At 43.6% G+C, this 20,791-nt stretch overlaps 3 protein-coding genes across 3 annotated transcripts in view; all 3 read left to right on the plus strand.

Annotated features, from left to right (window-relative positions):
• LOC108800667 (microfibril-associated glycoprotein 4-like) overlaps positions 1 to 8,499 on the plus strand; it is a 14,354-nt gene extending 5,855 nt beyond the window's left edge. The window contains exons 3-8 of the mRNA XM_018572660.1: positions 1,861 to 1,973; positions 2,298 to 2,392; positions 3,422 to 3,576; positions 5,285 to 5,381; positions 6,380 to 6,554; positions 8,232 to 8,499. Of these exons, the coding sequence (XP_018428162.1) occupies positions 1,861 to 1,973; positions 2,298 to 2,392; positions 3,422 to 3,576; positions 5,285 to 5,381; positions 6,380 to 6,554; positions 8,232 to 8,499 (903 nt within the window). The remainder of the gene's footprint in view (positions 1 to 1,860; positions 1,974 to 2,297; positions 2,393 to 3,421; positions 3,577 to 5,284; positions 5,382 to 6,379; positions 6,555 to 8,231) is intronic.
• Positions 1 to 20,791, plus strand: part of LOC108800673 (microfibril-associated glycoprotein 4-like) — a 68,213-nt gene that overhangs the window by 29,700 nt on the left and 17,722 nt on the right. The gene's annotated exons all lie outside the window — the stretch shown is intronic.
• On the plus strand, positions 13,190 to 17,703 carry LOC108800668 (microfibril-associated glycoprotein 4-like). The gene is made up of 5 exons (XM_018572661.1): positions 13,190 to 13,280; positions 13,880 to 14,037; positions 14,196 to 14,292; positions 14,472 to 14,666; positions 17,444 to 17,703. Exons 1-5 carry the CDS (start codon positions 13,190 to 13,192, stop codon positions 17,701 to 17,703), a joined length of 801 nt encoding a protein of 266 aa, XP_018428163.1.

Consider the following 20,791-nt stretch of genomic DNA (forward strand, 5'->3'; position numbering starts at 1 on the left):
CAGGATGCAACGTTTCGGGGTCACACAGGATCCCCTTCATCAGGCAGAACAAGTTCTGCCTGATGAAGGGGATCCTGTGTGACCCCGAAACGTTGCATGCTGGGATAGGGTACATATATTGGTGGGATTTGCCATGTGCTCAGACTAGCCAAGACCAGCCATGGATTGGGGCTGGGTGCTGTTCAGCCTGCCCCCCAGGCTAGGCCGGGGGATGGGCATGGGCTGGTGTGAGTGAAAGGTTTCCCTGAGGCCTCCAACATGGAGGAGGCCTGTGATGCTGATAGAGCAAGAGAACCAGGACCAATGCAGGCTCTTGAAGTGCCCTGGAACTAAGAGGAGTTCAGGAGCATGGTCGGTGTCCTTCCTGCTTGAGGATCTGTATCCCTCCTGTCTAGCTGCTACATCAGTCGCTGTCCGCTGTCTCCCAAGTGGATCTACACTGATATATATATACAAAGTCTGGTGAGTCTGGAGTGCCTGTTGGTTACCCCTGGACACTTAGAACCCCCATAACCTCTCCCCCAGTGAAGATGTTTCATAAAAGGTTATTCAGCATTTTACTACTGGAGTGGACATCAGTTTATGGGCACCAGAAGAAGGGCGGTTAGTGCTAATGGGTGGGCAGCTGAAGATCATACCCTAGACAGACTAGAAATGAACGGGGCATTCTGTCCCTCCTTCGGGTGTGAGCGCTACACTGCCATAAGGCTGCTTGTTTAGACACTTCCTGTTATTGAGTGACAATGCTCTGTTGCTGTGTTGTCACCCTGTCACATGGCCTTCTGATGAACAATACTTTGTGCTGTTTTACCTGGTACAGAACAGAAGGCAGCTGCAGTGGAGAAGACATTAATATATTTATCCAATCACTTGCCTGTCAACACTAAAACAATAGTTGGAAGGGAATGGAATTTAGGTAGATGGAGGACGTGCCTTGGGTGGGTTCCTAAGCATGTTGCTCATTAGAACATACAGGATTATGTGTGGGGTCTGCAGTGGGAGATAGCAGTAATGGAGGGAGGTGAGGCTGATAGTCAGGACATCAGCAACATCCTATGAATGATTTGCATTTGAACACAGAAGAGAGCCCAAGCCAACCAGGTGGACAGAAAGTTTGTGATTGTGTCTGAGGCAATGGTTCTTTCCTCTTTCATCTTACAAAAAAGAGTTGGTTTGGCTGACCCTGTCCAGTAGGGTGAGGGCTAGGATTTCCAGTGGAAGCAGATGAAGACCTTTGTGGAATTTATTTGCAGCTGAGTAGGAGATATTCTTATATTTCAGTGAGTTGGTCTCTTAAATGTAGGAGACAAAGTTATGGGATTAGTGTAATAGTATTGCCTGAAATGTTGGCCAATGTTTCTGCGAATGAATCCCAAAAAGGATTAATTTCTGTCACATTCCCACCATATGTAGAAGGTAGTTTCTTTCTCATTGGAGCATTTCCAGCACAAAGCTGAAGCAGAAGGATATAGTCTATGTAGCTTACTGGGACTAAGGTCAGGGCCGTCTTTAACGCAGGGCAAAAGGGGCAGCTGCCCAGGGCCCAATCATTGTTGTTGGGCCCAAAGCAGGTCAACTAAGGTACCATTGGGCTGGCAATTTGTATGATGTTCCTTGTATTCTGGTGCTTCTCTGTGGGCTGGTTGGCATGAAGAATTCCATTGTTGATCAATAAATAAATTAATTTATTTTTAAATAATTGTAATTCTGATTTTAGTCCTTTCATATGCACATCAGAGTAAACAGGACACGGAACAGGGAAGTCACAGGGAAAGGATGCGTTTTCTTGGGGTGTGGTGACCCAACCAAAGTCCTATTGTGACATACAGGATCGCACTGTATATATAACATGTGTTTTAGCACAGCAACTGTCAAGCCCGAAAGCCCGGACACAACCCGACATACCATCTGACTCGTACAGTCTCGTGTAAGTTGCAAAACACAAGTTTAACGGAAACTGTGCCGTGTTTTGGGTGAGTTTTTAGACTTGTACATGTTCATTTTGGCTGTCATTACAATGGACGCATGTCAGCAGAGTATGTCCGCACACTTGGCTCTTGGCTGCTATAGGTGGCCGAGAGTCACAAGACAAGAGGTGGGAGAAGGAGGGCAGAGCTAGCTGTCCCTCTCATCTCCGGGGTTTGTGTTTGACAATAGCTAAAGGATATAAAGTAGTTTTTGCAGTCGGTTGACCAAGACTTCCATTTTTTTAAAAGAAAGAGACAGAGACTGCTGAGACTTGTAGTCTGCTATCAGACTCTGGGAAAGAAAATACTAAGCATGTCTTTTCTCACCAGGTGGAAGATGTGGATCTCTCTCACCCCCTTGACTCTGTTCCTCATTATACATGGATGCCATGCTGCCGAAGAGGTGCCAAGGAACCAAGATAACAGTATGTTAAAGTGGACCTTTACCCCCTTTGACTAAAAATCAGCATACACATACAGCTCTGCATGCTGATAGGAAATCATCTCACATTCATTATTCAAGTAAACAGATGTTTTTAATACTTACAATTTGTTTTCTACTTCCTGGTCCATTTTGGCACAAACTATGTAATTGTGGACAAACGTTGCATCCTGGGAGTGTTACATCAGCAGAGCATTGCTGGGAAAATCTCATCTGTAATCTCAGTAGATCTCAGGGAGAGACATTTTCCTTCCTTGAGATGGTGTGTATGGTAACATGTCCTGGTCACATGTGCCAGAGTTCCAAGAAGTAAAGGGAGATGGACTAATCTGCCCTTAGTAAAAAATTACCACTGTGAGAAGACTGGAGATGAAAAGAAAACCAAGGTATGCAAAGAATAAAAAGCCGGCAATGATCTAGCCGGCAAGTATCTGTTTGTAGATTGTCATCACTGAACATTTCTAAAGGTGTCTTTGTTGTTATTTTGCAGATGTGGGCAAAGTTCCTCTTTAAGCTATATATTTATATTTGCTTTAAAAGTTGACCATCTTCAGATTTCAATTAGACTATCAGGCTTATTCACAAAAGGGTGAAGAGTTTGGAGAAGGCAGGAGAACTGAACAATCTAGGACAACATAGCTGATTTGGAAAAATTCTCCAGTTCAGCTCACTTTCCAGCTCAGCTATATTGTCCTAGATTGTTCCCTTCTCCTGCCTTCTCCAAACTCTTCATCCTTTTGTGAATAACCCTGTGTATGATCTCCAAAAAAACCAAAAACTTTAGTTTTTCCTATTACATTTCATAATTATAGATGAAGCCCCAACAATATCTCACAGGGAATATTATTTAAAGTGTATGTAAAGCCAAAAATGTCACACCAGGAAGAGCTTTCTGTAATTCAGAAGTTTCTGCTCAGGCACAATACATGTTACTAATGCTCCATATAACACCGCAAGTCTTCACTTTTGAGTTCAGGTCTACTTCAATGCTTCTTGCATCTTCTGTTTCCAGTTAATAGTTATTCCGATAGTGGTCGCCCCCATGACTGCTCCGAGGTGTCGGCTCAAGGTCTGAAGACAGATGGAGTATATCTCATCTACCCCAGGGGACTCCCCACCCCCATACCTGTGTACTGTGATATGACTGGAAAAGATGGACCCTGGACTGTGAGTACTCGATCACCCAACTCTGATCCTAACCATTATCATCCTCTCCACTACACTGAAATGTGTTGACTTTGTTTTATGTCTGTGAAGGTTCTCGTTTATCCCGGTCATGGTATAGCTTGTGGTGGTTCTTCACACTCAGCAGGACTTGTTCTCTCATGTTGAACATGCTTATGGTTATCCATATGGGTAACCCAGTAAGCTTCAACCAACCACCATGAAATGTATTAAGACTTTGCCAATTATTATCCTAATGAGATGATCAAGTGATAAATGTCACAGACTGAGGTCCATATCCTGTAAAAGAGAGACACTCAAGGGGATTAGAGGAGCATAGTTGAGGCTGCATGGAGACAAAGGTGTGCACTGGAGTCACAGGATAATAACAGGATGCTACGAGGTGCACGGGGGTCATGGGGTGCATAGGAATCACTGGTGAACGTGAGATGCTTAGGGGTCACTGAGTAACACAGAAGGATCTGGGGTCACTGGGTAACACCGGAGGCTCTGGGGTCACTGAGTAACAGGAGACTCTGAGATCACAGAGTAACATAGGAGGCTCCGGGTTCAGGATGCTCAGAGGTCACTGAGTAACATATGAGGCGCTGGGGTCACTGGGTAATATTGGAAGCTCTGAGGTCACTATATAACACTGGAGGCTCTGGGATCACTGGGTAACACAGGAGACTCTGGGTTCACTGGGGACACAGGATGCTCAGGGGTCACTGAGTAACACAGGAGACTCTGGGTTCACTGGGGACACAGGATGCTCAGGGGTCACAGGGTAAAACAGAAGGTTCTGTGATAACTGGGTAACGCTGGAGGCTCCGGGTCACTGAATAACACAAGAGGCTCCGAGGTCACTGGGACACAGGATGCTCTAGGGTCACTGAGTAACACAGGAGGCTTGGTGGTCACTGGGGAAACAGGAGGCTCTGGGGTCACTGGGGTGAGAAACTGAATGCCCCAGGGTTACTGCTTGACGCAGGATGTGCAGGAACACTATGGGTTCACATGGTGCACAGGTGTGTGCTGGGGGTATGGAGGCACATAGACACTAGAACACATAAGGGACCAAGGTATTTGTGGACACTGGCAGCAGGGGAGGCTTGGAGGACACAGATCACTGAGGCCAGGCAAGAAGAGCACAGGTAAGCTTGTAGCAGGAGGGAGCTCAGTTTAGGCATAGTGATGCTTTGCTCAAACATTGAGCCACTTGCACTTCATAGTTTATAGCTGTACCAAAAAAGGAGACTTGTAAAACATGGAAGTGACGGCGGCTGCAGACTGGAGAAGAAACCCGGCGCTGGATCAGGGAGAATGTGAGTGTGACAATACCATATGAAAAGAATCAGTGCGTGTCCAGCCAAGACTTTTTTTTTTTACAGAATGGAGAAGGAGTGAAACTCACTTCTTATTCTGCTGACAGCAATTTCCCAGATAGGAAGTAAGTTGAGTTCTCCAACAGCAGCACAGACAGAGATAAACATTATTTTCTTTACTGGAGTAGACAAAGGCTAGAAACCCTGGTCAGATTTTTATTTCTGTCCCTGTTGTAGATTTCCTCTCACTTCCTGTCTGGTGAAGTGGTTGTCATCCAGAGAGGAAGTGAGAGGAAATCTTTCTAAATGAGCCCTGAATAGCAGGAAAAACTTTTGGCTTGACAAGCACCAGACTGTCCTTTAACATGGAAATTCTGTATTTACAGGTCTTCCAGAAGAGGTTTGATGGAACTGTAAACTTTTATCAAGGTTGGAAAGAGTATAAAGCCGGGATTGGAAGAGCGGATGGAGAGTACTGGTTGGGTAAAAACTTCAGACTTAATCTTTAATGTTCCTTTAAGTGCAACATAAATCATCTCACACAGATAAGTAGACAAAAGATGTAGACCTTAGATCTACATCTCATAGCGAGTATTATTTCCTGGAGATCAGGGCCATGCACAATAACATTGCACAGACACAACTGGGTGGCGTTGGGAATCTTTGGCCTACAAAATCATACATATTGAATTTAGTGCCTTTACTCTACTATGTTAGACTACATGGTCAAACGTTTGTGGACACCTGACCATCACACCTATATGAGTTTGCTGGAAGGGTGGATGCTGTGATAACTGCAAAGGGTGGAAAATCAGGTTCATAATAATAGCCATGGTTTTGGAATGGGGATGTTCCAAAACCATGGTCATTAATATGAACTTGATGACCCCCCCCTCACCCCCCCACCCCCTTTGCAGTTATCACAGCCTCAACTCTTCTGAGAAGGCTTTCCTCAAGATTTTGGAGTGTGCCTGTGGGAATTTGTGTCCATTCAGCCAAAAGAGCATTTGTGAAGTCAGTTACAGATGTTGGATGAGAAGACCTGGCTCGATATTGGTCGTCCTATTCCTCAGCAAAGGAGTTCAACAGGGTTGAGGTCAGCACTTTGTGTGACCACTCGAGTTCCTCCACACTAGATTGGTCAAACCATGTCTTTATGGAGCTGGATTTGTATACAGGTCATGCCCAGGCACGCTGGAACCCAATAGGACCTTCCGTAAACTGTTCTCACAATTGTCTAAAATGTCTTTGTATGCTGTAGCATTAGAAGCACCTCTACTGGAAACACCTAAACACCATCATTGTGAGATGTTCCACCTTATTTTGGCCATATAATGTATCTTCAACCTATAAAAGCACACCTGTGTAGTCATGTATTTCCTGGATGATACATCAAAGCCCTGGACAGGTAGACTGGGTCACACCTATATGTTTTCAGACCATATTTCTCAGGTTAACTCCTCGCAGTTTTTCTTCTTCAGGTCTTCAGCATATCCACCTCCTAACCCTGAGGAAGTCCTATCGTCTCAGAATTGACCTGGAGGATTGGGACAATGTTGCTAGTTATGTGACCTATGAAAACTTCTCTCTGTCCCATCTGGCCATCAACCCCGAAGAAGACGGCTACAAACTGCACATCGAGGGGTTTACAGAGGGTGATCCGGACAAACCTATCGGTATGGAAAATATCTTTATTATGTTCACATTGTACATTGTTACCGTTTCCTCACATGAGGCTCAACCATTATTGAGATGCACCATCTACCAGGTTGCATGGAGTGTGTTCTTTTTACATCATCCGATATACAATTAGACCCTCTGTCATGGGTTTATTACTGTCTCTGTTTCTTTTTGAATGAAATTGAAGTATTGCCTCCAGGACAGACATCGAGCCCCACAGACATTCTAAACCTTCTCACTGTATTAAAAAATATGTGTCATCCTCTCTGTGTCTTTGGGGGGTTTCTTTTACCTTCCTGTCCCTCTGACCACCCAGCTCAGACATGGCAAATAGAGGAGTAGGCACCACAGTATGGGCACAAGCTCTAATATCTAATATCTAACCCTTAGATTTAGTTTGTAGTAGAGTAAGGGCTAGAGCCCCTGACAGCTTCTTATTTTTGTGTCCCTGGTGCAGATTTCCCCTCACTTCCTCTCTGGTAAAACCATTATCACCAGGATAATTAGGGAGGGGAAGTGTCTCTAATCGAGCCACGAATAGCATTAAAACCTGACTGGGGTCCTAATCCCAAACCACTCCTTCAAAGGGAGGCAGGCCCACAAGTAAAAGGAGTGCAGGGAAAGGGACCCAGGGAGAGTCTATGGTGGGCTCTGCAGGGTCTCTGGTATGTGCAGGGTCTCAGGTGAGCTCTGCGGGGTCTCAGGTGGGCTCTGCAGGGTTTATGGTGGGCTCTGCAGGGTCACTCTCAGGTGGGGTGTGCAGGGTCTCTGATATGTGCGGGGTCTTAGGTGGACACTGTGGTAGGCTGTGTGGGGGCCTCAGGTGGGCTCTGCTGGGTCTCAGGTGTGCTCATTGGGGTTTCAGGTGGGCTCTGCAGGGTCTATGGTATGTGCTGGGTCTCAGGTGGGATGTGCAGGGTCTCAGGTGGGCTCAGAGGGGTTTCAGGTGGGCTCTGCAGGGTCTCAGGTGGGCTCAGTGGGGTTTCAGGTGGGCTCTGCAGGGTCTCAGGTGGGCTCAGTGGGGTTTCAGGTGGGATCTGCAGGGTCACTCTCAGGTGGGCTGTGTGGGGTCTCAGGTGGGCTCTGCAGGGTGTCAGGTGGGCTCTGCAGGGTGTCCGGTGGGCTGTGCGTGGTCTAGGGTGGGCTCTGCAGCAGTGAGTGACAGAGTGATCTGATCACATCAAAGCCAGCAGGAAGAGAGCTGAAGAGAAGGAGATGGAGACGGCGCAGGCACGGGAATGTGTTCTGGAGGTAGTTTTTTTTTGTTGGTAGGAGGGCGGTTTGAGGGGGCCCCATATCAAATTTTTCTATGGGGCCCTGTAAATTCTGGTTACACCCCTGGTTACATTGTACATTACCAAGTGTTATGTAACGGACAGGAAAATGCACATGGATGGTTTTACGACTCAGCGCACCACAATGTAAGGTATGTGGGTTGTGTGTTGGCCTCCACTATACAGGGCATTGGGCTGCCACACATAGATAAGCCTCAGACTTGCCTGTATCTCTACATCTGCTGACCATCGTGACTCTCAATTTGCACCAAAGAGAAGTTTACATATTTTTTCATCACATGATCACCTGGAACTTACTCGATTTGAGACAGGATCACTCCGCCCCTTTAAATGTGTTTTTTTTAAATGTTGCCTTTCTGTCTGCAGGAGATTCACTGGCCGAGCACGTTGGTATGAAATTTTCCACCTATGACTATGACAGAGATATATGGAGCAGCAATTGTGCACAGAGTTGCTATGGTGCATTCTGGTACAGCGATTGCTACAGCTCCAACCTAAATGGGAAATATCATAAAGCTGCCGCCACTGAGTACATTACTGGTCTGGTCTGGAAAACTGCTAAAGGATACTACTACTCCTTTAAGAAGACGGTGATGAAGATAGCACCATCTGTGCCGGCAGCCTGAAGACAGTTCTATCTGGGCAGAGGTTATAAGATGGTGCCGCTTGTGTCATCAATGTAACAACAGTAGAATCTGTATCAGTACAATCCAGATACTTGTATAAATAAATCAATAAATCAATCAATCAATCAATCACATGACTGCTATTCATGTTTATTGACCAACAACTCCACCACTTGGAGCTTACACGTGTCCAATGACTCTCTCCCCACCCCCAGGGGACAATCACCAAGCACCAGAGCTGACCTGCTACATAAGGGCAGGGAGTCATCTGCTACCCATACCGAGAAGCAGGGCCGGATTTCCCACAAGGCCAACCGAGGCCCGGCCTTGGGCCAGCAGGGAATAGAGGGGCAGCAGGGGTGTGGAATTCCTATCTCCCAATGCCCAGGGGATGCAATTTCAGGCGCCGGGCGGGTAGTTGTTTTTATACATTTAGCCCTGCTTTGGGCAAGCAGAGCTAAATGTACAGCGGGGAAGCCTCCCCTTTTTTAGTACAAGTTATCTTGGCGAAGTCGTTGAGATCACTTGTATGCATAGGTCCTATAGGTCTGCCATTCTCCATGGAGGGGGGAGGTGGGGGGTTGGCAGCAAGGGGGGTCGCATTGAGGAACCTGGCTTTGGGGCAGCAGAGAGAATAAATTCGGCCCTGCGGAGAAGTACCAGATATTTTTACATTTCTTCCCAAGTGGAAAAAATAATATATATCATTTTGGCCATATAATGTATCTTCTGCCAAAGAAATTCACACCTGTGTAGTCATGCATTTCCAGGAAGATACATCAAAGCCCTGGACAGGTTTCTAGACTGCGTCTCCTCTATGTATTTTCGGATCACATTTCTCAGGTTAACTGCTCATAGTTTTTTCTATTTCAGGTCTACAGAATATTCACCTCCTAACCCTGAAGAAGTCCTATGTGATTTGTAAAATTAATAACATTTTTAAAAAATACAAATAAAAAATGCGATGAATAATGGTGAAATAATAATAATAATATTTGATGTACATCACTGTAATAGCCATTCTCATACCCAATACAATGTATCTGGGGCTCTATTGGTTGGTCGGAGTTCCTGGCTCTCTCCTGGGATGATACCACACAGGTCCTCTTGTGTCTTATATATACTATGGGATTCCATGTTGCTCAATGTCCTAAAGATGTCTTATTAAGCAGAATCTCACGGATGTAGTGATGTAACATATCCATTTCCTGGGTGCAGAATCTTATGTCATGTCCATGTTCTGTTCATGTTTTCTTGGACATCAGTTTAACTTCCCTTTCATTTAAAAAAAGAAAAAACAATTAAACTGCAATTAAAATCCCTTTTAATGTAAGAGCTGTGTCTTTGCCTCTCCTTGGGTCTCTTTGGCTGTATTTGCCTCTCTTTGGCTCTTGTTGGCTATCTTTGGCTTTCTTTGGCTGTCTTTGACTGTCTATGCTTCTCGAGAGCTGTCTTTGCCTCTCATTGGCTGTGTTTAGCTTTCTTTGGCTATCTTTGCCTCTCTTTGCCTCTCTTTGGGTCTTGTTGGCTGTCTATGCCTCTCTTTGGCTCTCGTTGGCTGTCTTTGCCTCTCTTTGTCTGTCTTTGCCTCTCTTTGGCTCTCATTGGCTGTCTCTGGCTCTCATTGGCTGTCTCTGGCTCTCATTGGCTGTCTTTGCCTTTCTTTGGCTCTCTTTGCCTATCTTTGGCTATCTTTGCCTCTCTTTGGGTCGAGTTGGCTGTATTTCCCTCCCTTTGGCTATCTTTGGCTGTCTTTGACTCTCCTTGTCTCTCGTTGGCTGTCTTTGGCTCTCATTGGCTGTCCATGGCTGTCTTTTGGCTTTCTTTGACACTCATTGGCTGTCTTTGGCTATCTTTGCCTCTCTTTGCCTCTCTGTGGCTGTCTTCGGCTCTATTTGGCTGTCTTTGTGGATGGATTACTTTGTTTTCTTGAGTAAATAAGTTGCTACACTATGCTGCATGCTCTATGTAGCTTTTTTTCTCTATAAAAGATCTTTACATACTCTGTGTCATCAATAGCACTTGGCTTCTGGCCCAACTACTCGATGAGGGCAGAACCCTGAGAATGGGCAGAGGTTCCCTTTTAAAGATTTTGAGCTTCCATAACTTCTCCTCTAAAGCCCACAAAAAAGAAAAATACAACTTCCTAAGCATTAATACTGACCCCCAAGTGCTGATCTCGAAACACAAGGCATTCACACTTCAGTAAGTAATGTTCTCAGCGTCATTTACTGCAACTTATATATCCTGAGACATAGACATTAGGAGGTTAGACAAGAGACATTTCTTCTATAAACTACTACTCTACCCACCCCCATGTATTGGATATATTAAAGAGGAAGAAATTTTTTAAGTCTAGCCTAGCCATGATTGGCTCCATAGATACAGTGCAGGAGTGAGCGTAGCCATACAGATAGGAAATGTGTGATTCACAGGATTACCAGGTGAAAATAAATGAAAACAGTCTAAAAAAAAATGAAAACTAATGCAGCCACCACATCTAAGGACTGGTAACCTGAAATATATATTTTATTTTGGCTCTTTAGATTTCCTTTTACTGGGAAACTGAAGACAAACAAATGACAGTAGGTTGTTTTTACAGGCAGAAGGAGTCAAAGTGGGCTAGCATCACAGACAAGGAGGAAAAAAAGATGAAAATTAAATCTTACACTTACATTATAAGGGATTTTAATTGCAGTTTAATAGTTTTTTCTTTTTTTAAATGAAAGGGAAGTTAAACTCGAGGACGGACACTGATGTCCAAGAAAACATGAACAGAACATGACGTAAGATTCTGCACCCAGGAAATGGATATGTTACATCACTACATCCGTGAGATTCTGCTTAATAAGACATCTTTAGGACATTGAGCAACATGGAATCCCATAGTATATATAAGACACAAGAGGACCTGTGTGGTATCATCCCAGGAGAGAACCAGTAAGCCCGACCAACCAATAGAGCCCCAGATACATTGTATTAGGTATGAGAATGGCTATTATTATTATTTACGTATAATACAGTGAAATGCATCAAATATTATTAGTATTATTTGTATTATTATTATTAGTAGTTGTAGCTGTAGTAGTAATAGTATTTTTGTATTATTATTATTATCATTATTATTATTATTTGTGTTTGTATTTTTTGAAAGTATTTTACAGTGATGTACATCAAAAATTATTATTATTTCACCATTATTCATTTCTAAAATATTTTTAATTTGATTGATTTTACAAATCACGTGGAATTTACTAACAAGTGTGGTTTGCTATGCCATAAACACTCTAGCATCCCAATCAACTCGGCCCTGGCATTCCTAAATTAAAAATGTAATATTTTTTTTTCTGTTGTTTTTGTGTCTAGATAAGCGCTGTTAACAATTTTTTTTTCAGTTTTATTTATAATTGTTTCCTTTACTATTTTTATAATAAATAACAGAAATAGTGGTTTCTACCTCAGGGCTATCAAGCACCTTGCTGCTGTGAGGACATGGGCGATAAGTCTGTGTACTATTAATGCCAAGTCCTGGGATGGTAGGACCGAGGAGGAAGTGTGTAGGATCTACCGTGTTTCCCCGAAAATAAGACCTAGTACTATTTTTGGGAATTGCTAAAATATAAGACCTACCCTGAAAATAAGACCCAGTTGTGACCATTCCCGGGGCCAGCAGTGGCATAAGGGGGAACTTGAAGAGCCGCGGGAGAGAATCAGCGGTGCCAACGAAGCCGGCACTAGAGGAAGCGTGGTGGCATCGGATGGAGCAAAGCCGCATAAGCCGATGCCTCCTCTATAGCGCCGGCTCCTGTCACAGGCGGAGTGATGCCAAATGCACTCCGCTTGTGAGGAATCTATAGTGAAAGTGCTCTTCGCTCATTCTGGCCAGCGATTGGTTAGCAAATTGCTCTTGGAAAGGTACGGCACCCCTGATTGCCCTGATCACCCTATTTTTGTACATGAATACATGAATAAGTGTGGATTGTTGTACATAAAAAAAAAGAATAATAAGACCTACCCCGAAAATAAGACCTAGTGTGTCTTATTTTCGGGGAAACACGGTACCGAGAGAGGACGCTTTGCAATTTTAGAAATGATATCCTGCACAATGTGCCAAAACCTTTGAGTTTAAGGCAAGTCCAGAAGATGCGAAGCAGACAACTAACATCAGTGTTATATCTCCAACAAGTGCTGGAGAAGGAGTGATATATCCTGTGAAGGTGTACCATGTAGGAATAAAGCCACATCAAGTGTACACAAGTATCGTTATAGTGGACTGTAATAATCTTTCATTTGCAAAAAGCCTCAGTGAAGTGTACATGGAGGAGATTGTACTGAGCATGTGTACTCTGTATGCATACGTAGAAGTCTACACACTGGCTGCCATATACATCTCCATATGCAGGTGCTTGGAATACAGGTCCCAGTGATAAGTAACCATACGTGTGTGGCCTTTTTTCATACAACAGAATAGCACGCAGGATTTTTTATATGCAGCTTACCTTGTCGCTTGTCCATTTTAATGCTCGCTGAGACCGTCCCCCTAGTTTTGTTGTAAAGTCTGCAGTCCACGGGGTGAAATTGGAGGACAAATCTGATAGAATCTGATGGAATCTGATGGAATTGTGCTGAAGGTAAAAACTGTTAATTTCACTGCGGAACACTAAACAGGTCCTTCTTCATCAGGCAGACCATGTGGATCACTCTCACCATCCTCACCCTGTTCCTGGTCAATCAGAGAGGATGTCAGGGTGCCAGCCAAGTGCCAAAGAACCAAGAAGAAGGTAAGTGAAAAAAAATATATCCAATGTGCACCTACCGAAATCTACTATAGAGAAACATAACTCCAACCGAACTAAAGACATTGTGCTGAAACCAGCTACAGGAGAAGAAATATTGAGATGGATGGAGATGGAATGCTAGACAGAAAGATATTGATATTGTAGATAGTATGGTTGGCTTTCAAGAAGAGAATTCCTCCAGAGCCATTGGTGAGGAACCATAGTCAGATAAGGAATAGATGGTTACATCTGCTGCTGGATGGATAAGAGGATAGATAGATACCAGGGAAGTGTGGTCAAGGGAGGCAGAGCCTCATCTAGAATTATGATCGGCATCTAACAGGTTACACAGCAGGGAAATTCTCCTCACTGTGTAACCTGTTATGGAGGGAGCACCTTAGCAGTGAGGAGCAAGTGAAGGACAGGGAGGCTCCTCCCTACCTCCTTTACACTAGCTTGGGGACAGGTTAGGGTGGGGCTTCTTCTGGTGGGGGTGGGGCTTCATCCAGCAGGGGTGGGGGGGGCTGGAGATAGATAGACGGACAGCACGATGACCATGTTGGCCAAGGTATTGGACTTATCCCCGTCCTCCATATTTTCAGTTCTCACTTGTTCGGAGACCTGTTACCCTCATGACTGTGCAGATGTGGCCTCTCAAGGAGCAAAAGCAGATGGAGTGTACCTGATATATCCTGGAGGAAAATACTCAAATCCTATCGCTGTGTACTGTGACATGACCACCAAAGACGGACCCTGGACTGTAAGTAACCTTAACAGCAATCACTACTCTTCCACTAATCATAGTCCTAATTATTTTTATCATGTTTTTTAATGTCGCCCTGATAAACCAATTTTATAACGAACACATTATATCAGAAGGATTGAATAAATGAAGATGACTTATTCTGCTAATTTCAGGTCTTCCAGAAGAGGTTTGATGGAAAAGTGAGCTTTTACCGAGGTTGGAAAGAGTATAAAGCCGGGTTTGGAAGAGCGGATGGAGAGTACTGGTTGGGTAAAGGCTTTAGTCTTCTTCTACTTCACAATTCTTTCTTTCCGTGTTCCTCCTACATTATTCTTCAGCGGATTGGTGGGGGTGGGGGTGGAGGGTACATTCCTAATTATGTAACATTTAGATATATGGTGTTATATATGCACATGAACTTTTAAAGAGTTGATGTTTCACCACTTCAGGTCTGCAGAATATCTACCTCCTGACCCTGAAGAAGACCTATCGCCTCAGAATCACCTTGGTGGATTGGGATGACGTTGATCGCTTTGTGACATATGAAGACTTTGCCCTCTCTCGTCTAGCGGTTGACCCAGAAGAAGATGGCTACAAACTATACTTGGAAGGGTTTAAAGAGGGTTATCCAGACAAACCCGCTGGTATGCAGTAAACCTTTATTTGAATTTTATTTTATTAGATCCTCAACTTGCACATAGATTCGGTATTTCTCACATTTCTGGGTCAGTGTCGGGTGGTATCTCTCCACCAGAATATTTTCTGCATATTCTTTCTGCAGTTGTAGGTCACAGACATCACTGACTTCTACTAGGCCAGACAGCACACCAGCTATACTTACAAGTGTTAGATAGACTGGTGTATGTTATCATGGATGTATCAGATGAGACATTCCATCATCTCAACTCAGAAGGACCAGTTAGTAATAATAAGCCACATAGATAAAGTCATTCCATCATTCATCCATCCAAGTGTCTTCCTCAGTTCAGATGAGTGTCAGGAACTTACACCAGAATTTATAACCACATAGGTAACTCGGCCGCCTTAATTCAATCATCTTGGTGTCATGAAATGCATCAAGACAGATGTTTCATGTCTAAGATCAATACAGGGGTATAACAGTTTGTAAAACCACTCTCTAATTCACATTATTGATCACCATTATACCATGAAGTGTAGGACATGAGTTACATGGCTGAAAGTGTGAACTGTTTTCTGATTGCTAGTTAAAATGGCATTATAGGTGGGTGACAGAAGGTTTTATAGGCCCTCCCCCCGCCCCCACCCCTGTGAAGAGATTGTTGTTCCAGTTTGACATAGGTGGCCCCTTTTACACCTCTGGTGAACCCGTTGTCCTCTCTGTGTATAATGTACCTCATTGCCCCCCCTCCCTCCCCAAAAAAAAAGAATGTGCTTTCTTAAGGCGTAGGAAGACTGCTGAGTACTGACTTGCAAAGTTCAACCGTAAGTTGGACTTGATGGACGTATGTCTTTATTCAACCCCAAATACTATGTAACTATGTAACTATGTAAGTGTTGGGCCAACCATTTGATGAGTAGTAGTTTGGTCTCCCCAATGTATAGTTATTGGCAAGCTGCTGCACATGCATAAACATGCATAGAAATGGCCGGGCCCTTACTATCTTGAAGTACTGAAGTCTTGTTTCATCACATCAACACTCTACCAGGATAGAGTTTACTTGGTAACCCTATATCTGAGATTTTTTAATACAATCAATAAGGCAGTTCCCTACATACATTGATCCCTAGGACTAAATTGTGCAAAGAAAACTACTTTATACAATAAACTACTAAGAACACATGCTGATCATCATCTGTATTACTCTCTGTTGTTATGGATCTAGGAACGGGTCCCGGGGCTTTGCACCTGTAAAACCACCGGTCTCCATGTCACTTGGGCAATGTTTTATCATGTTATAGAAGAGAACAGAGACAGAGAGGGCAGACACAACCACAAGGATTTCCATTTACTGGAATATAATGAAAAATCATTTAGGACGTAGATGTGATTGAACTGATGGATGGACTGCACAGGGCTAAAAAGAAACTCTGCTTGAGATAATATTTTAGAGTGCACAGGACACAGGGCAGCATAGGATTTCTAACAGGACCAATGGGTATCTTTTCACTGATTTAATAGATATAACAAATAACATTCAATGCTATAACAAAAAATTGCTGGGGACTATACACTGAGTGGCCAGATTATTATGACCACCCCATCAGTACTTCATTGGGCCACGAGATGACTTCGTTGGGCCGCCTCGTGACTCCACGAGATGGTGGAAGGTGATGCGAGGAATCTGACACGGCGCTGTTGCCCTTCTGTTGTCTTGTACCAGTCCTGCCCCTCCCCCATTCTGCCCTAACATTGACTAGTCGCTGACGGCCACAATTCGCACCTTCAGACCCACATTTTCGGCTGACAGTCCGGTCTTTAAACACTTTAACAACAGCTGCTCTTGAACATTTAAGGAATTTTGCTGTTTTGCTGATACTCGCTCCATGGCTCCGAGCGCCAACAATCATCCCGCGTTCAAAGGCTGTTAAATCGCGTTGTTTCCCTGTATCTTCAGAAACCAACCTGCTTCCCTATTTATAATGGTCTGGCCCTCTAGCAACTTCAGCGCCAAATTATAGCTAATTTGCCTACAAACGTCAGGTGGTCATAATAATCCGGCCACTCAGTGTACATAAACCTTACAGTGCATTCGGTATGCATTTGAGATCACTTTGAGATGCTTCTGAGTTGCATCTCAGTTCCTCCACAGGTGCCTCTGACCTGCATTAGAAGTCCTAAGCTACATGAAGCTGCTTCTAGGTCCCCATTAACTTGCATGGAGAACAATCTAGTTTTGATGTGAACTAAAAGCATCAACATAGGTCCCGATAGACATCTGGACGACTTATTCTAGGATGCTCTTTGTCTTCTTATCAAGGGTGGCCATTCCTTGGACCAATGAGATAAAGATGCATATTGGTTGGTTTATGAGAAGGTATTATGTACACACACAAGTCCTGGACCTATCAATGTCAACTAGAAGCAGAGTTTTTTTCATGTCCAGCTGTGTGGCCTTCCCTGAGGTGAGCACCTGAGGTGAGGTGGCTGTTATGCACAGAAAAAAATAAATTCTGAATGCAAATGTACAAACATTTATGAGATTGCCATATAACAGCCAAGCTGTTAGAGAAGATTGCACTGCAGGTCAGTCACAACTCTACCAAAAAGTTGGTAAAATAAGCCCACCCCAGAAGATTAATATTGGCATGCCCCAAGAATGACCAGTCCCTGTTTATTAGAATGGAACAAATGTCATTCCTCCTTTATCTTCTGCCAATCACATGTCAGATAATTGTGTTTTACCTTCCTAACCAACAAATCATCTTCTGTTCCCTGCAGGGAATTCTCTGCCCGGTCACATTGGGATGAATTTTTCAACGCATGACAATGATAGAGATGTCACCGTCCATAATTGTGCTGAGATGTATCATGGTGCATTTTGGTATAACCAGTGCCATGGTGCCAACCTGAATGGAAAATATCAAAATGGTACCACCAAGGAGTACGCTACTGGTCTGGTTTGGGCCTCTGCTAAAGGAGCCTACTATTCCTTTAAGAAGACGACAATGATGATATCACCATCTGTTACTGCAGCCTGAAGATATCATTGTCTGAGCTAAATTCCTGAAGATTGGGCCTTCTGTGCAATCTATGTCCACACATATTTAAATAGTCACATATGCATCAATAAAAAATACTACAAATCATATTTATTTTTAAATGTTGTTGGTCCTCGAAAACAGAACTTTCCTTGGAAAGGAATGAAATCCAATTCAGGTGGAAGCACCAGAAATTATCTGTCACACCAGATCCAACCACCAGTTGAAATCAGCATTGCAGTGGCTCCTTTGTAAGCTCATGGTTTGGAGAGAGATGGAACTTTGGTGGACTTACAAGTCATAGAAAGATCCATAGCGGTCACCAGTGTAAATATATCCATTAGTAGCCCAAGGGGTAAGAAAGGAGCTTTGATAAATGTCACCTTCCTTATTCTATGGTCCTGGTTCTTGATGAGGACCACATGCGGCCCTTTGGAGCTACTGTGTGGCCCATGGACACCAGCAGCCAGGTGTGGGGGCATTGATTTGTAAAGGGGCTATAATAGCAGTATTCTCTAATGGTCTCATGTTTTGTAGTCTCTGGCTGTCTCTTACAACAGGTTTCCAGTCACATCTGCAGCATGTCTACGGTCTGTGCCCACATACCAGCCACACAGCAGTATATCTTATGAAAAAGCCTCAAGAAAAACATAGAACTGAAAATATCCATGCATGCACATGAGTGTTTGCTTTAATAAAAGAAAAAGAAACCTTAATTATTCCTTAATGGTTTTGCTATGGGACCCATTGAACTTTGTTCCGACCCTGGACACATTGTTTTAAACAGTTACATGTTTGTGTCAGTTGCATGTTCCCACTATAATCTCACCACCCACCAGAGGCGCTCAGACTGGTCTGCTTTACGTGCATGGATTCCGATATATCCTGCAGATTGCTGGTTTATCGTCTGACGTTCTCATTTGTTCCCCAGTTCCATCCAACCCCTTTACTTCAATACATTCTTCAGACACCTACAGTCTCTGCATTACAGAATAGAAAGGTGTATCTACATGTTAGACTAGACACCATGCATGGGTTAACATAAAGCCAGGACAGAAGAACCACAGACATTTAAAAAAAAGTGGAGGTGGAACCTATGTCAGGATTTTATTGATTTATCAATTTGTCACTGATTTATATGGCAAAGTTCCTCTACTCAAATATAGAGGAACTTTGTGGAAATTCAGGAAAGTGTAAATTAAAAACATTATCCAGCCAATACTCTGAGTCGGGTCACCCGAATCTAGACTTGTAGTCTTCCCAACCATCCAAGGGTGCCATCCGAGGTCATTTCACTGTCATATACATCCTTGCAGTCAAGTAGGAAGCAGATGTGGTCAAGTCGACAACTATTAACTGGAAGGACAGATATAGAGTAAGTGTTCTCTCTTTAGCTAAGGTGTACAACAGGTTATATTCAAGGATGAGATTGGGGTTCTCCACTTCAATGCAATAAATTCCAGATATTTATAAGTTTCCGCATTGTTTGCTTATTAGCCCTACAAGCAGCCAGAACTGAATAATAAGATTCGCCCCTCATAGACATCTATACAGAACACTATAAAGTTTGTAAATATCGACCAATCAAGCAAGATACCAACCCGGGCAGATTCACTCATTCCTAATATTGATCTTCATAGGTGTGGGCCTCACCTCATAGGTATGATATCTCAGCTAAGGGTGCACGGTACTGCTACTTAACCCTCCAGATATCCTGTGGAGATTGATCTAAATATGGATTAAAAATTTGTGAAAAAAATCCCCTTTTATTGGCAATTCTTCCACCTTTTGGAACTTTATTCTTCTCTCTGTGAGATATTGGAGAACAGTATCCCGTACACTAAGGGGTCTATTGATAACAACTGCATAGCTTATTTGTCCAGTGAAACTGCATATACAGGTGAAACTCGAATAATTAGAATATCGTGCAAAGTTCATTTATTTCACTAATGCAACTTATGCGGTGAAACTGATATATGAGAGAGACTCATTACATGCAAAGCAAGATAATTCAAGCCGTGATTTGTCATCATTGTGATGATTATGGCTTACAGCTCATGAAAACCCCAAGAACCCCAAATCCACAACCTCAAAAAAGTAGATTATTACATGCAATCAATAAAACAAGGATTGTACATAGAACAATATCGGACCTCTGAAAAGCACAAGCATGCATATTTACTCAGTACTTGGTTTGGCCCCTTTTTGCAGCACTTACTGCAATTACTTTTGCACGATATTCTAATTATTCGAGTTTCACCTGAACATTAATTTTGTAAGAGTTACCCAGCCATTGTAAGAATGGGGCAAAAGCAAATCTACTTAGTGTAATTTCTCTTTTGGTCGAACTTTCTTTAGTGGGTTTATTCATAAAAAAACAGAGTGAATGAGGAAAATGCCATATTATGGACACTCGATGGAGCTGAGGATCGTAGGAAATAAATACATCTTAGTAAGCAGATACATTGTTACAATTCTAGAGAGCACTGGAGGGAATGAGTGAATCAGTGTAAGCATTGTTATGTTCATCTCTTGAATTGTAACATTGTATCTTGTATTTATTTCCTGTGTGTGAGTGAGAATGCATAACAAACATACAACGGAGTTTTCTAATTTGACTACAAAGGTGGAAATACACTTTAAGCCCTCATTCACACTAGAAAAGGCCGGCACGTACAGCTCCGTGCTGCGTATTCCACCCTACGCTCACCCCAAGCGCAAGGTCCACACGGGTGCGTGTTTCCTGGCTCGGGCGAAGACATGATCCATCCTGGCAGCGTACGAGTACGGACACCCGCACTGACGTGCAGGACGGGCGAGCGTAGGGCGGCATATGGCCGCATAGTCCCATAGAGAAGGACAGGGGCTGCGTACTAATAACACGCAGCACAGACCCGCCCATCTGTGACCTGATCTCCCCCCTCTTTTTCTGCCCCCTCTCCCCACGCCTTCCACCCAAGCAGACCCCACAACTTCTTACTCTACACCTTCACCCCTTGCACTCCCACCTGACCCCTCCCCAGCGAATCTCCCAGACACCTTACACCACGAGTGGGCGCCCCCTACCAGTGTGCTACTTGATCCACGC

This window comes from Nanorana parkeri, unplaced genomic scaffold, assembly GCF_000935625.1.
Source record: "Nanorana parkeri isolate BGI_ZX_2015 unplaced genomic scaffold, ASM93562v1 scaffold2095, whole genome shotgun sequence".
In the NCBI taxonomy this organism is placed as follows: Eukaryota; Metazoa; Chordata; class Amphibia; order Anura; family Dicroglossidae; genus Nanorana; species Nanorana parkeri.

Excerpts from the sequence above, each read along its gene's own strand:
- LOC108800668 (XM_018572661.1), top strand. The coding sequence starts at position 13,190 with ATGTGGATCACTCTCACCATCCTCACCCTGTTCCTGGTCAATCAGAGA. Across the intron at positions 13,281-13,879 it reads GCCAAAGAACCAAGAAGAAG|TTCTCACTTGTTCGGAGACC; the intron begins GTAAGTGAAAAA and ends CCATATTTTCAG. Across the intron at positions 14,293-14,471 it reads GGATGGAGAGTACTGGTTGG|GTCTGCAGAATATCTACCTC; the intron begins GTAAAGGCTTTA and ends TCACCACTTCAG.